This window comes from Austrofundulus limnaeus, unplaced genomic scaffold (assembly GCF_001266775.1).
Source record: "Austrofundulus limnaeus strain Quisiro unplaced genomic scaffold, Austrofundulus_limnaeus-1.0 Scaffold638, whole genome shotgun sequence".
Classification (NCBI taxonomy): Eukaryota; Metazoa; Chordata; class Actinopteri; order Cyprinodontiformes; family Rivulidae; genus Austrofundulus; species Austrofundulus limnaeus.
This window is the reverse complement of record NW_013953040.1, coordinates 239,681-254,567: the sequence shown is the minus strand read 5'-3', so window position 1 is coordinate 254,567 and position 14,887 is coordinate 239,681. Positions and strand designations below refer to the sequence as shown.

At 41.7% G+C, this 14,887-nt stretch overlaps 1 protein-coding gene across 4 annotated transcripts in view; it reads left to right on the top strand.

Moving 5' to 3' along the window:
- The window catches only part of adamts3 (ADAM metallopeptidase with thrombospondin type 1 motif, 3), a 92,507-nt gene that overhangs the window by 45,465 nt on the left and 32,155 nt on the right, over window positions 1-14,887 (top strand). For 3 of the 4 annotated variants that reach the window (XM_014027344.1, XM_014027343.1, XM_014027346.1), the window contains exons 8-12: window positions 4,767-4,872; window positions 5,398-5,541; window positions 10,778-10,910; window positions 12,109-12,222; window positions 12,634-12,779. In XM_014027344.1, coding sequence (XP_013882798.1) covers window positions 4,767-4,872; window positions 5,398-5,541; window positions 10,778-10,910; window positions 12,109-12,222; window positions 12,634-12,779 — 643 coding nt within the window. The remainder of the gene's footprint in view (window positions 1-4,766; window positions 4,873-5,397; window positions 5,542-10,777; window positions 10,911-12,108; window positions 12,223-12,633; window positions 12,780-14,887) is intronic. The other variant, XM_014027345.1, reaches the window with a different exon arrangement.

Sequence of the window (14,887 nt, the reverse complement as noted above, 5' to 3'; positions counted from 1 at the left end):
CACACACACACACACACACACACACACACACACACACACACAATGTGACTGATGAACAGAACAGCTTGCAGGATGAAAGGAAAAGGACAGTAAAGGTGAACACAGTAAACAGGTACAAACTCACATAAAGAGTTTGATTCTATCAGATTAAAAACTGATTAAAAACAATCTGTTCACAGATACGGAGGACTCAAACTGACAGCTACGAATAAAAGCATAAATATAGAAATGGACAAATAAATAAATAATTACATCTAAAATGCACCAAATAATTTTAATAAGGAGAACTTTACCTCATGTTTTATAATTTAATTGATCTTTATTTTTATTTTTCCAGCTTTATTACAATCTTTTACTTTGTATAAAAGGGTAATTTTTGGACATTATTATTGTTGTTGTTGTCTTGTTATTGTTCTCACTTCAGTCTCTGTTCATGTGCAAAATGTAAAGATAAAGTTAAAATAAAGAATTGTGAAGCTTCAGCGTGCCAGTAAGAAAATCAAAAGCTTTGCAGCATGAGTGACAGATACAGGGAACATTCTGCCTTCTGCTCTTTGTAAATCATGTATTTATTCTTGGTTCCTGTGGGGACGCTCTGTAATTCAACTGATTTCAAGGCTACATCAAAATATTTCACATGCATGACCAAAACTGTTCAGCTGATCTCCTCCTGCAGCCTGTAACTGTACAGTGGGAGGGTTTTCTTTCATGCCTGGTTGTGTGATTTCCAGCTGAGCATAGCACTTTAATTATAGCCTAAACATCAACAGAACTGACAATATGCTACATGGTTCATGTTTTAATTTAAATTTCTATTTTTCTTTTACCCTTTGTGTTACCACACAAAAGAATTTCTGTACCAATAATTCTGGTTGAGGCTTCAGTATATTTCCTTCTGTTCTAAATATCATGTAGTTTGTTTTCTCCAAATTCAGCTAAAACTTCTTTAGATGAAACCAGGTTCATATTTTTCTGCCTTCTGTTTGCATGATCTCCAACATCTGTTAGAGTAGAAAAGGTGGTGTCGTCAGCAAACAAAATAACATTTAAAGCTTTGACACATTGATCAAATCATTTATATACAAAATAAACACTTTTTGTCCAAGCACTGAACCCTGAGGAACTCCACAGCCAACATAACATAATTCAGATTTTACATTATTTACCTGAACAAACCGTTTCCTGTTTTCTAAATAATTAGATACCCACTGTAGTGCTAATCCTCTAACATATTTATTCAGCTTTTCAATAAGGATGGTGTGCTCAGTGGTGTCAAAGGCCTTCTTTTAAGGAACAAGAATACTAACACAATATTGGTTTTGACCAACTGCAGTTGATATCTTTTCCATTAATTCCAATTAGATACGTAGATGGTTATAGATACTTAGATCTATAGATAAGTGGATGGATGGATGGATGGATGGATGGATGGATGGATGGATGTGGAGAAGTGATCATAAGAGAAAAAACACAAAACAGGAAATAGATTTTTGATAGTTACTGTTATTTTCTTTAATTTTGTATATGTGGTCAGAATTATTATTTTTATCTGACAAAACTAAGATTACATGTCTTGTTTTCACTTGTTTTTGCTACTACACTAATTTAAAAGGTGTCTTAAGAAGACAGTTTCCTTTTGTCTCCATAAATTCACATTGTTTAAAACATTCTTTCAATTTTCACGGTATAAAAAACCTTCACGGTTCTTTCACACATTTGTTTTCACAGCTTGTAAATGACCCTGTTAGACTTTTTAATTGTAAAAAAAAAAGAAAAGAAAAAAATCTCAGCCTCTGTATTTAATTAGATTGCTGCTTAGGGCCTTTACTATTTTCTATTTTCACCAATGACCTGCCATCTGTCCTACAGTGCACTAAGGCTATGATGTATGCCGATGACACCACAATATATATGTCAAGTTCTTCTGTAGACACACTGTCCAGCACTCTGGACAGCAAATGGTTGTAAAATGGGTGCAAAGTAATAAATTAGCTTTAAATGTATCTAAAACTAATAGTACAATATTTGGGTCAAACTGGAAACTGAAGGCTCAGCCAAAGTTAGATGTGTCTATAAATCACACAGCCATTACTCAGGTAGAGGAAATTAGCACCATAGACAGCAGACTGGAGTGGTCTCAGCAGATAGAGCAGATACTTTGGATTCTCATTTGACTTATCGTGATCATGTACAAGTCTTAACCACTAAGTTGAAACAGAAATTATACGTTTATTCAAGAATTAGATCCAATCTGACATCTTCTGTTTCAAATATCTATCTTCATGCCATTATACTCTCAACCATGTCGTACTGTTTACCTGTTTGGTCTCTTACAACAAATGAAATCTTAGAACCCATAGTTAGGCTCTACAACAGGGCCTACAAAATTCATAAAAAACTTCCTGGTTGGACTCATCACTGTACAGTTCTTTCATTGTCTGATGCCTTGACTTTTCAGAATTATGTTTTGTATAGTGGTATTAATTTATATTTTCAGATCTTCCAAGGTGCCAATTATGGAACTCTCTGTGCATTGTTGCCCAAATCAAATTCTGGAAGTGGTCATTCAACTAGATCTGTTACAAAAGTACAACTGATATTACCAACTTTTAAAAACTGTTACGGCCAGAGGTCTTTCTTCTATGTTTATACTAAAGCATGGAATGACATTCCTCAAAACATAAAGTCCATTTCAAAACTACAGCCCTTTAAGAAGAATCTTGTCTGCCATCTGCTGGACACTTTTTGTTGTGCTCATATTTAGACGTCCTATTTTGCAAATGCTGCCTTCCTGAAATTTGGTCTGCTTGTTTGTCTTTGTGTCTATGGTGTATAATGATGTGATTGTGATGCTGTAATTCTGAGTGTTTTATGTGCTGCAGAACAGGAACCTGCTGTAAAACAGCAATTATGCTGAGTCAGGCTTGATTTTTAATAATCTTTTCCTGTTGAATCAATAAATCAAATCAAATCAATTCAATCGTTACAGTGATGGGAAGACAACTACTTGTTACAAAAAGATGTTTAAAGTATATACCTTTAAAATTAATTCCTCAAATTGTTAAAGAAGTTGTCTGGTCTCACTTGCAGTATTACCCTATGGTTTGGTCCGGTGCTTCAGAAAAACATCTAACTAAACTGCAATTAGTTCAGAACGGCAGCTTTTTTAAGAAATATTGTAGTATCTAAGATACCAACTGTTTTATTTAATCAACTTTTGTTTAGCCACACTGTACACTTGTTCAGTACTAGATATGCTTTAAATAGTTGTTTTATTCTTTCACAATGCAACAGGAATGCTGGACAAAAGACTTATTTTTTGAGGAATGAGAACATGGAATTCCCTTCCTTCATCATTTTTAAATGTAACAAAGGTTAGAGCTTTTAAAAGAGCATTGTTTAATTATTGTGTCATGTAGGATGTTATAATTGCACATTTATGAATTAATATACTATGTCACTAACGTTATATTAAGTGCATGTAACTGTAATTGTTTTTGTAATGTTTGTTTTGCCTTTTTTTTAAGGACCCCAGGAAGAGTAGCCATTTTTAAGGCAATGGCTAATGGGGATCCAAATAAATAAATAAAAAAATCTACTAGGAGAACAGACTGGTTGATCCACTGATGGCTGAAGATCAGTAAAATCCAACATGTGACAACAGTTGGTTTGATGCCTTCTGGGGCATTAGAACAGGATGGGTTCATATCTTTCTATAGTTAAAATGAGRCTGAGGACTATCACCGATCTGTAGTCTTTCCTTAAGCTGGTTTATAGTCGATGCATTGCACATGGTGCAAGGGTGGGCGCACCAACAGTGACACAACTGCCCTGTCCCCGTCCCTGCATGTTGGTCTCACACGTTACCTACAGGGATCATGCACCTGCATGGGCCACACACACCGTGCTCCATTCAAATAGTTTGTCGAATTTTTGCTCTCCTATTTACAACTTTTCATGTATTCCAGTTATAAAGTGTACATGTACACATGTTCTTATGGAGAATACTAGAATAATGTAAGCATCAGGTATAAACACTACTGGCAAGGGTGTGTGCATGTGGCCTGCACGAGGACCCAAAGCACGACTATAACCGAGCCCTTAGACTCTGTCCAGTTTGGAGGTGAGGTGTCATTAAGCTCCTCTGTGTGTGTGACATGGATTCAAATTGAATCATTGCTACAGACAGAAGGAAACAAAGCACATTATCAGATTCCAGCCCACTGACAGTCAACAGACATTAGGAAGCTGATAGGAAAAATAGAAAGGAAGCACAGATAACAAATTCATTTCAACAGAAACTCTCTTAACAGTGAAGTGTTTCCCACCTCATTTAAAATCCCACAAAGAAAAACTTCTACAATCCAGCCATCATGTCCTCAGACTGCAGCAGAACAACTTGACACAATCAAGTGAAGTCTGCAAAGAGTTTCAATTCAATGACAAATATCTTGAATGTTTTAAGCGTTAAATCTATAAAATGTTTAATCAGTAAAGTGTTGGTGCTGATACAAGCTGGCTTTGAAAGGAGGAAAATCTCTTCATACTTTTTCTGTTTAACCTGGAACAAACATTTGCTGATTTTTCACTKAAGATTGTCCATTTTCTTATAAAAACCTACGTCCAAGAACAAAAGGACACTCAAAATGTTTTCTGAAATACTTTAATAACTTCACAGTAATGGTCAGCCCAGGAAACTTCTTGTTTTTGAAGAAGAGAACCACCTAAATGTTGAACCTCTGAAGTTTGTCTTGTTTGTCCTGCAGGTTACGCTCCGGTTACAGGAATGTGTCACCCTGTCCGGAGCTGCACCCTGAACCATGAAGACGGCTTCTCTTCTGCCTTTGTTGTGGCTCATGAGACAGGACATGTGTAGGGGACACACACACACACACACACACACGCACACACACACGCACACACACACACACACACGCACACACACACACGCACACACACACACAGGGTCTAGACAGCTGTCTTTATGGGGACATTGCATTGATTCTCATTCATTTCCATAACCTAAACCTGACCCCTACCCTAAGCTAAACTCACACCTGAAATGTGTTCTATAATTATTGCCAACCCAATCTGTTGGACAAACAGAACACGTTTTGTAGTTAATATTCACTGTAATAAAGAAATCAAATTAAAAACATTTAGATGAATGTTATCTATAAAAGTACAAAGAGGGGATTAGGAGCTAAAACGTTATTATCATAAAAGATTTTTATTTCCTCCCAGTTCATCATGATCTTCATTAATGTTTTATTATTAAAACAAAGAATATACTTTTAAAACGGACTGTTTAGTAAAACATCTGTTCATTAAATATCATAAGCTGAAAAAAATTAAAGGTTTTTGTACTTTTTTTACTGTTTGTTTGTTGGGAGGCAGTTTGGGCATGGAACATGATGGCCAAGGGAACCGATGCAGCGATGAGACGGCGATGGGGAGCGTGATGGCACCACTAGTTCAGGCAGCCTTCCACCGGTACCACTGGTCCATGTGCAGCGGTCAGGAGCTGAGGAGATACATCCAGTCAGTTCACACCTACTGATTTTTACTGGAGCTTTAAGAGGAAAGTTTCAACTGATTTTAAATATTATTCATCACCTGCAGACAAATCATCTGATCGTAGGATAATTAAGCCACAAACTTAATTCTTTTAATATCTTTTACTCTATATTTTGACATGTAAAACCTCATTTTTAAGAACTGAGGTTTAAAGGTATTTAAATACTTCTCCATCTCCTTCTGCTTATCTGTAGTCAGGTCAATGAGGCAACAGGTCCACGAGAGAAAACTAGACTTTCCTCTCCCCAGTGACACTTTCCAGCTTGTCCTAGGGCACCCCAAGGTGTTCTCAGACAAGAGAGGATACATATTCCTTTCAATGAGTCCTGGGTCTTCCCCAGGGCCTCCTACCAGTGGGACGTGGCCAGAATACCTCTAAAGGGAAACGTCCAGGAGGCATCCTGATCAGATGAGCCACCTCAACTGACTCCTTTCAATGTGGAGGAGCAGCGGCTCTATTCCAAGCTCCCCCCGGATGATGGAGCTCCCCCCTCTCTCTAAGGCTGAGTGCGGCCACCGTATGAGAGAAGCTCATTTCAGTCGTTTGTATCCAGGATCTTGTTCTTTTGGTATGATCCACGCCTCATGACCACAGGTGAAGGTTGGAATGTAGACATACCAGTAAACCCAGAGCTTTGCCTTTTGACTCAGCTCTATCTTCACCATGACTGACCGAATCAACGTTCTTATTACTGAGGATGAGGCATCAATCCGTCAATCCATCTCCCGCTCCATCCTACCATCACTCAGGAACAAGACACCTAGCTACTCTCACTCAACCCGACACTATGGTAACAACTTGTTTTTAAAATGTGCTTTATAAATAGATTTGACTTGACCCAAAGGGGAATTCCACCCATTTCTGGTCGAGAACCATGGCCTTAGACTTAGAGGAACTGACTCTCATCCCAMCTACTTCACACTCGGCTGTGAACCACACCACTGCCCGTGGAAGGTCTTGGCCTGAAGACACCAACAGAACCACATCAACTGCATATAGCAGAGACAAGACTTTGTGCTTTCCAAACTAGACACCCTCCTCTCCACGACTTCACCTTGAGATCCTGTCCATAAATACACATAAACAGGATTGGAGACAAGGGACAGCTCTGGTGGAGTCAAACCTTCACTGAGAACAAGCTTGTATTTGTTTCATGAACAAGAACACAGCCCCTGCTTAGGTTCTACAGTGACTGGACCACACAACCCAGACACTCCATACTCCTGCAACATCCCTCACAGAATTCTTTGAGGAACATGGTCAAAAACTTTCTCCAAGTCTGCAAAACACATGTAGACTGGAGAGACAACCTCCCGTGACCCCCTAGCAACTCTCCAAGGGTAAAGATCTGGTCCACTGTTCTACAACCAGGGCGGAGGCCACTCTGCTCATCTTAAATTCAAAGTTCAACAATCGATCTGAGCCTCCCTTCCAACACCCTGGGATAAACCTTCCCGGGAGGGCGAGAAGTGTGATCCCATGATAGTTAGAACACACTCTCTGGTCCCCCTTTTTTTAAATGGAAGCTACCACCCTGGTCTGCCACTTCACAGGAGTTGTCCTAGTCCTCCATGCAAAATTGAAGAGACATGTCAAACATGACAGCTCCACAACATCCAGAGCCTTCAGCATCTTGGGGTGAATCTCATCCACCCCTGGAGCCCTGTCACAGAGTTTTTGACTACTTCAATGTTCCTTCCACTGTTCAAAAATATCCTCAGTCTGGATCAGTTTCCTCCCCCAAACCATATACAGTCTGGGACAGGGAATGCTTTTCTTTTCTAAGTCACCAAACAGTTTGTCAGAACTTCTACGTGGCCAACTAAAAGTCCTTCTCCATGGCCTACCTGAATTCCTCCCATGCCTGAGTTTTTTCATCTGCAACTACCGAAGCTGCAACCCTCTTTGCCACACTGTACCTGTCAGCTGCTTCAGGAGTCCTCCTGGAAAGCCAAGTCCTGAAGGCCACCTTCTTCAGCCTGATGGCCCCCATCACCACTGGTATCCACCAGTTGGTGGATTGGTGGCTGCCACGACAGGCACCAATGACCTTCAGGCCACAGTTTCTAGAAGCAGCATCTGCAATGGAAGCCCTAAACATGACCCATTTAGTTTCCATGTCCCCGACCTCCCCGAGACATGTGAAAAACTCTCCTGGAGGTGAGACTTGAAGATCACAACGACAGGAGGCTCTGCCAAACATCCCAGTTCATCCTCATTATATGTTCAGGTTTACCAGGTCTGTCTGGCTGCCTCCCCCACCACCAGATGTAACTAACCACAAAGTGGTGATTAGTTGAGAGCTCTGCCCCTCTTTTCACCTGAGTGTCCAACACATAGCGCCACAGGTATGACAACATGATTACAAAATCGATCATCAACCTTTGGCCTAAAGTGGTCTGGTACCAAATAAATGGTAAATGGACTGAACTTATAGAGCGCTTTATCAAGTCCCTCTGGACCCCAAAGCGCTTTACACTTATAGACATTCACCCATTCACACTCACATTCACACACTGATGATGGTAAGCTACATTGTAGCCACAGCTGCCCCGGGGCAGGCTGACAGAGGTGGGGCTGCCATGCACCAGGACCACGGACCCTCTGACCACCATCAGTAGGCAAGACAGGTGAAGTGTCTTGCCCAAGGACACAACAACTGAAATGGCTGGACAGAGGATCGAATTGGTAACTTTCCGGTTCCAGGACGACTCCCTGGTTGGTCCGTATGGACCAACCTATCATGGTGTTTGCTGTATGGAGACCAATAACAGAGCACCATTCAGGTTCAGATCAGGGAGGCCACTCCTCCCAATCACCTTCCAGATAACTCCATCATTGCCCACATGGGCAATGAAGTCACCCAGCAGAACAAGGGAGTCTCCAAACGGCACCCCTTCCAGGGCACCATCCAAGGACTGCAAAAAGGCTGATTAATTTGAACTGATGTTTGGTGCATGAGCACAAACCACAGTCAGAACCTTCCCTCCTGCAGCATGAAGCTGCAGAGAAGCAACCCTCTTGTCCACCGGAGTGAACTCCAATACTGAAGTACACAGCTGGGGGCTTGTGAGTATCCCCACACCCACCTGTCGCCTCTCTCCCTGGTCAACTCCAGAGTAGGAGAAAGTCCAGCCTTTCTCCAGGAGTTGGGTTCCAGTTGAGGTGAGCTCAACTATATCTAACTGGTTGCACTCAACCTCACGCACAAAGTCAGGCTCCTTTCCCATGAGTGAGATTACAGTCCATGTCCCTAGAGACAGTCTGTGCTGCCAGGAATTGGCATGGTCATGGACCCTCCTTCGCCTGCTGCCTGGCATGCATTTCAACCAACCTTAATGGTCCTCCCCACAGGTGGTGGGTCCACGTGGAGGTGGCCTCCCGAAGTACTTTCGGGATTGGTCCGGTCGAGCCCCAGGACCCAAGGCTTGACCACCAGGTGCTTGCCGGAAAGCCCCCCCAGGCCTGGTTCCAGGGAGGTGCCCCGATTTCCTGTTTCCGGGCAAGGTTTCTTGATGTGGTTAATGTTCCATTTCATCAAGGGCTGTTGAATTGCTTGTAGTCTGACCCCTCACCTGAAGCCTGTTTGCCAGGGGAGACCCTACCAGGGGCTAATGCCCCAGACAACGTAATCCCCAGGATAATGGGGGTACTCAAACTCATCCACCACATTAAGTTAGCAATTCTGCAGAGGTGTATTTAAATAGTACCAGGTTATTTTCATAAAGCGTTTGTTTTTAGAAAACACCTGCTGATCCCAAGTAGTCTACTAATGTTGTAGTTAAGCTAAACTCCAAATTATTAATCTAATTGAGTTTTTATCTGTTTGAACTTCAAACAGTTTACTTTTTTGTGAAACATGTTAAGCTTTAATAAATTTTTTGCTATTTTTCATATTAACTAAATAAAACATCAAACATTTGAAATTTTATAAAACTGTAATTTTACCCTTTGCTCACTCTGAAAGTCAGAGAGTCTGAGAGTTAGATACAGGGTCTGAGGGTCAGATTTACAGGATCTGATGGTCAGATACAGGGTCTGATGGTCAGATACAGGGTCTGAGGGTCAGATTTATAGGGTCTGAGGGTCAGATTTACAGGGTCTGAGGGTCAGAAACAGGATCTGATGGTCAGATACAGGATCCGATGGTCAGATACAGGGTCTGATGGTCAGATACAGGATCTGATGGTCAGATACAGGGTCTGATGGTCAGATACAGGATCTGATGGTCAGATAGAGGGTCTGAGGATCAGATACAGATGATGGTTAGATTTACAAGGTCTGAGGGTCAGATTTATAGGGTCTGAGGATCAGATTTACAGGGTTTGAGGGTCAGAAACAGGATCTGATGGTCAGATACAGGATCTGATGGTCAGATACAGATGATGGTTAGATTTACAGGGTCTGAGGGTCAGATTTATAGGGTCTGAGGGTCAGATACAGATGATGGTTAGATTTACAGGGTCTGAGGGTCAGATACAGATGATGGTTAGATTTACAGGGTCTGAGGGTCAGATTTATAGGGTCTGAGGGTCAGATTTATAGGGTCTGAGGGTCAGATACAGATGATGGTTAGATTTACAGGGTCTGAGGGTCAGATACAGGGTCTGAGGGTCAGAAACAGGATCTGATGGTCAGATACAGGATCTGATGGTCAGATACAGGGTCTGATGGTCAGATACAGGATCTGAGGGTCAGATTTACAGGGTTTGATGGTCAGAAACAGGGTCTGAGGGTCAGATTTACAGGGTCTGATGGTCAGATACAGGGTCTGATGGTCAGATACAGGGTCTGATGGTCAGATACAGGATCTGATGGTCAGATACAGGATCTGAGGGTCAGATACAGATGATGGTTAGATTTACAGGGTCTGAGGGTCAGATTTATAGGGTCTGAGGGTCAGATTTACAGGGTCTGAGGGTCAGAAACAGGGTCTGATGGTCAGAAACAGGATCTGATGGTCAGATACAGGGTCTGATGGTCAGATACAGGGTCTGATGGTCAGATACAGGGTCTGATGGTCAGATAGAGGGTCTGAGAGACAGTTGCAGGGTGTGAGTGTAAAATCTATAAATTTACTGAAAAAAATGACAAAGTAGTCTAAAGTTAAATGAAAAGTCTCGTGGAAGCTGTTGTGGTTTAGTTCCTGTTGAATTTACAGCCAAGTCATTGATTGAAGCTGTGGTGGTTTCTGCTCAGAACCTACGATTGTCTCATGGATGATCCCTTCAAACATGACTGGCCACAACTTCCTGAACTTCCTGGGATCAACTACTCCATGGATGAGCAGTGCCGCTTTGACTTCGGAATTGGTTATAAGATCTGCACTTCAGTGAGTAAATGTCATGTTTCCAGGCTGTGTAACTAAAACTGTTTCATCTCTGGTGTGTTCAGCTGCTGTCACTGAGCTGAGAGGAATAAACCATTTTCAGAAACATGAACACATCTTAACAAGCTTCAGACTCTGGTCAGGAGCAGAATGACACACATTTACAAGTACTTCCTACAGAAATGATCCCAGTTTTTAGTTGATGCTTATCAGTAGAAAAATGACTGCCTTTTCTTATTTTCATCAAAAATCTCCTTTCTTCTGGACAAAGCTACGTAATCAGGCAACACAGCTTCAAGTTATGAGTGTTACATATCCACAGGCTGTGGTGATTTCACTAAGACTGGATCGTTAACAAATGCTCAGAAACAACAAATCTGAGGCATGAAAAGAAAGTGTGAAATCCTCTCCCCCGCATGTGGAGCCCAGCCTGGTCTGACCTTTAACCTTTCCCATCTTCTTTTCTGTTGATGTTCTTTCATTTTTGCAACATTCAGTGATTTTGAACATTCTGAAAGATATTCTGCTGTTAAAGAACTTCCGGCACACAAACATCAACCTGAGTCTGACAGGATGTTATTTCCTTTAGCTGACAGTTCACTGACAGTAAAAGCTTCTTTACAGCCAGTCTAAGCAGATCAGAACCCAGAAGAAACTCCGTGAGTTCATCTGGTTCTAATTGTCTGAACAGAGGAGAAGGAGGCAGCAGGATGTGTTCAGAGAGTCTCATTYTTCTCTGCAGGATTTCCATGCCGACATCTTTTAATTCTCTCCATCAAGTGCTAAGAAATGGAGCAGTGCTTTCTGAGAACCAAACACTGTGATTGGATGATTGATGTCATCAGGAAAGCACCAGACTTCAGAGGGCCAACGAGTGGGATTTAGGTTCTGAAAGAAGAGCTGGATTTACTTGGAAATGTTTTAATGAACATTAAGTGATACTTAAGTCAGAAAAAGGAGCTGCTTCCTGCACATTAATGTTCAAATCTTGTTTCTATGGACATCAGTTGAAGCCAAACTCACAACCCAAACAATGTGTTTCTGACCTACATGAGTGCAGCTGGGCTGCAGGGTGATCACTGATGAACCGTTGGAGCAATAGTACAAACAAACTAGCTGTCAAATAAAGAATGCTGCCTGACCTGCTTGACTCACYTTTACCTACCTGTACCTTTGGTTTTCTTGGTTTTTTCTCTTTCAGTTTCGGACGTTTGACCCGTGCAAACAACTTTGGTGCAGTCACCCAGACAACCCGTACTTCTGCAAAACCAAGAAGGGTCCTCCTCTGGATGGGACAGAGTGTGCTCCAGGAAAAGTGTGTTTGTTTGCACATCGTTATTATATCACCGCTCATCCCACTATTCTCACCTTCATGCATGTGACCAAAACATCTGTCTGTGAACCAGGCAAACAAAGACCCTAATGACCCTCTGGAGYGYGGGGAGGGAGCTGAATATGCAGGAGAATGTAGCTCATGTAGATTATTTAAAGGTTGGAGCTCTCCAGATGAGAAATGAAATATCTTCAGCTACATTTGTTTAGATTCATCAGGTCCTGGATGGCTGAGAATCTACACCCAAAATCAGATAAAGATGAACATTAACCCCAACAATTCAAACCAGCCTGGCAGCCAAATGCTGTACGTTAGATTATCTGGTTGTTTTTATTCTAACATTGTATCTTAGTTGACCATCTGTCCTTGTTTTGTCTCTTTTAATCTGTGCAGTGGTGCTACAAAGGTCACTGCATGTGGAAAAACCCAAARCAGCTGAAGCAGGATGGAGCGTGGGGTTCCTGGACTAAATATGGTTCCTGCTCTCGCTCTTGTGGAACTGGTGTTCGCTTCAGGACTCGGCAGTGCAACAACCCAGCGTAAGGACAGAAAGTGACTTTAGTTTTAGTTTAGTTTAACAGAGGATCCATTTTCCAATGTAAACAACAAAAAACAGGATTTCATTTTCATTTATTCAACCTTTATTTAAACTGGAAGTCCCCTTGAGATTAAAAACCTCTTTTTCAAGAGAGACCTGACCAAGACAGGCAGCTGAAAATACGACACACACTGTAGTTTCCACAGCACAGAAACACATTCAAATTAAAACATCAAATAGAAAGGCATTAAAAATAAATATTAAAACAAATTAAGAATAACAGGTGCAAGTTATGGAGTTTATCCCAAGTCCTTTCAATTTTGATTTAAAAGACCTCAGTTCGTTTCCAGTCTTTCTGCAGTGTATTCCATGTAGAAGGTGCAGGATTGACAACAGCCTTTTTCCCAATTCAGCCCAGTCAAAGTGAACAGAAAGCATCAAATAGCCTGAGAGTGGATGGAGTAAGAGCCAGTACTTCTCTGTTTAGTTAGAATACAAATATGAGAAAGTCCACATATTGCCTTGTCTATCAATGCATATCACAAAGGCAGAGCCTTCGAAACTAAACATCTAACAACTGAAACATGCAACCTTCAGTTTATCTCAGAGTAGCACCAACAATCAAGATGGAAACCTTTAGAAAACACTGATGGAGATGAAACAGAATGACACACATTGGTTTTTCTATCCCTGTGAAGACTTTGCAGTGATTTCCATTCATTTTCCAGTCATTTCTATAGCCCAATCTTGACCCTAAACCTTGGTACTAAACAGAAACCCCAACCCAAAATTGGGACCTGTACCCGTGGGGTCCGTAAGAAGCATTGTAGCCGACGTTGCTTTCAGAATGTTAATTTCAGTAACCTCCAACTGACGTAACCGAGTGTCATTTCCACCAACGTGAATCACAATCTTATGGTACCTAGCATTAGCATTAGCCAGTAGTTTCAGATAGGATTCTAAGTCTCCCACTCTGGCTCCTGGAATACATTTAATCATGGTTGTTGGAGTCCCTAAATCTACGTTTCGGACTATGGAGCTGCCAATAACCAGGGTCTGTTTCTCGATCGGAGTGTCGCTGAGTGAGGAGAAGTGATTAAAAATATCAACGGYTTGARGGTRGGYAAGTTTGGCTTTAACACTGGGCTTTTTCRGAGCAGTCACCCAGCTAGCTCAGGGCGGTGGCCTCACAGGCTCTACCGAGGGACCGCTAACAGAAGAGGCTTCTCTTGGCGGCTCCATGCTAGCCTGGCTAGCTGTTGGCTTCTCAACAACACGAAGCTGAGCTTCTAATTCAGAKAGCCRRYCCTCTAAATCTGCCATAAGACCACATTTAATACGAATGTTGCCTTCACCAAAGGAGGCAGGGTAGGAACTAAACATCTCACAGACAGAGCAAGTGAGGAAAGACGAGYTCGGAGAAGAAGCAGCCATGATGCTAAGCAAACGTTAGCGAGGGCTACAAGATCCCGAAATACACGAATAAAACCAAGAAGTGTTGAAAAATAAAAGATGTTTTAAGCACAGTCCCAATAAGAACAAACTATATCAAAGGTGATTTAGGACTAGAAGTAGAACCGTGCAAAGGTAGATAATCCAGTGAGTTGAAGAAATTCTCCAAACAAACAAACAAATTGCGAAGCACCAGCAGCAAAGCAGAAAATGATACAATACGTTACCCCACGRCTATCCTCACCCTGTCTCCTGAACACAGGAGCAGGTGTACGGAGGAAAACAGCTAGGTAGCAGCTCTAAAGTTTGTGTGCTTGTTAACGGAGCAGTCTTTCACTGTCAGCTTTCAGCTCCTCTTGTTCTGCCTTAGAGTCTTAACTCATACATTAAAAGCTAGAAACATAAACAGGTAAGCATGCAAAATTTTGAGGTTTTAGAATCTTGTAGTTTTTGCACAGCAACTTTTCTGTCTGCCTCTCTTTAACTTGCCAGCCAGGGAGTGACAGACACAAGTGGCTCCCATAAGGAGCATTTGGTCCCTGTGAGGTTGCATTTACCTTTTTAATTTTTTTTGAGGATGCATTTTCCTAAATAAAATCGTCCCCACCAAGTAGCAAAAATGGACACACACACACACACACACACACACACACACAC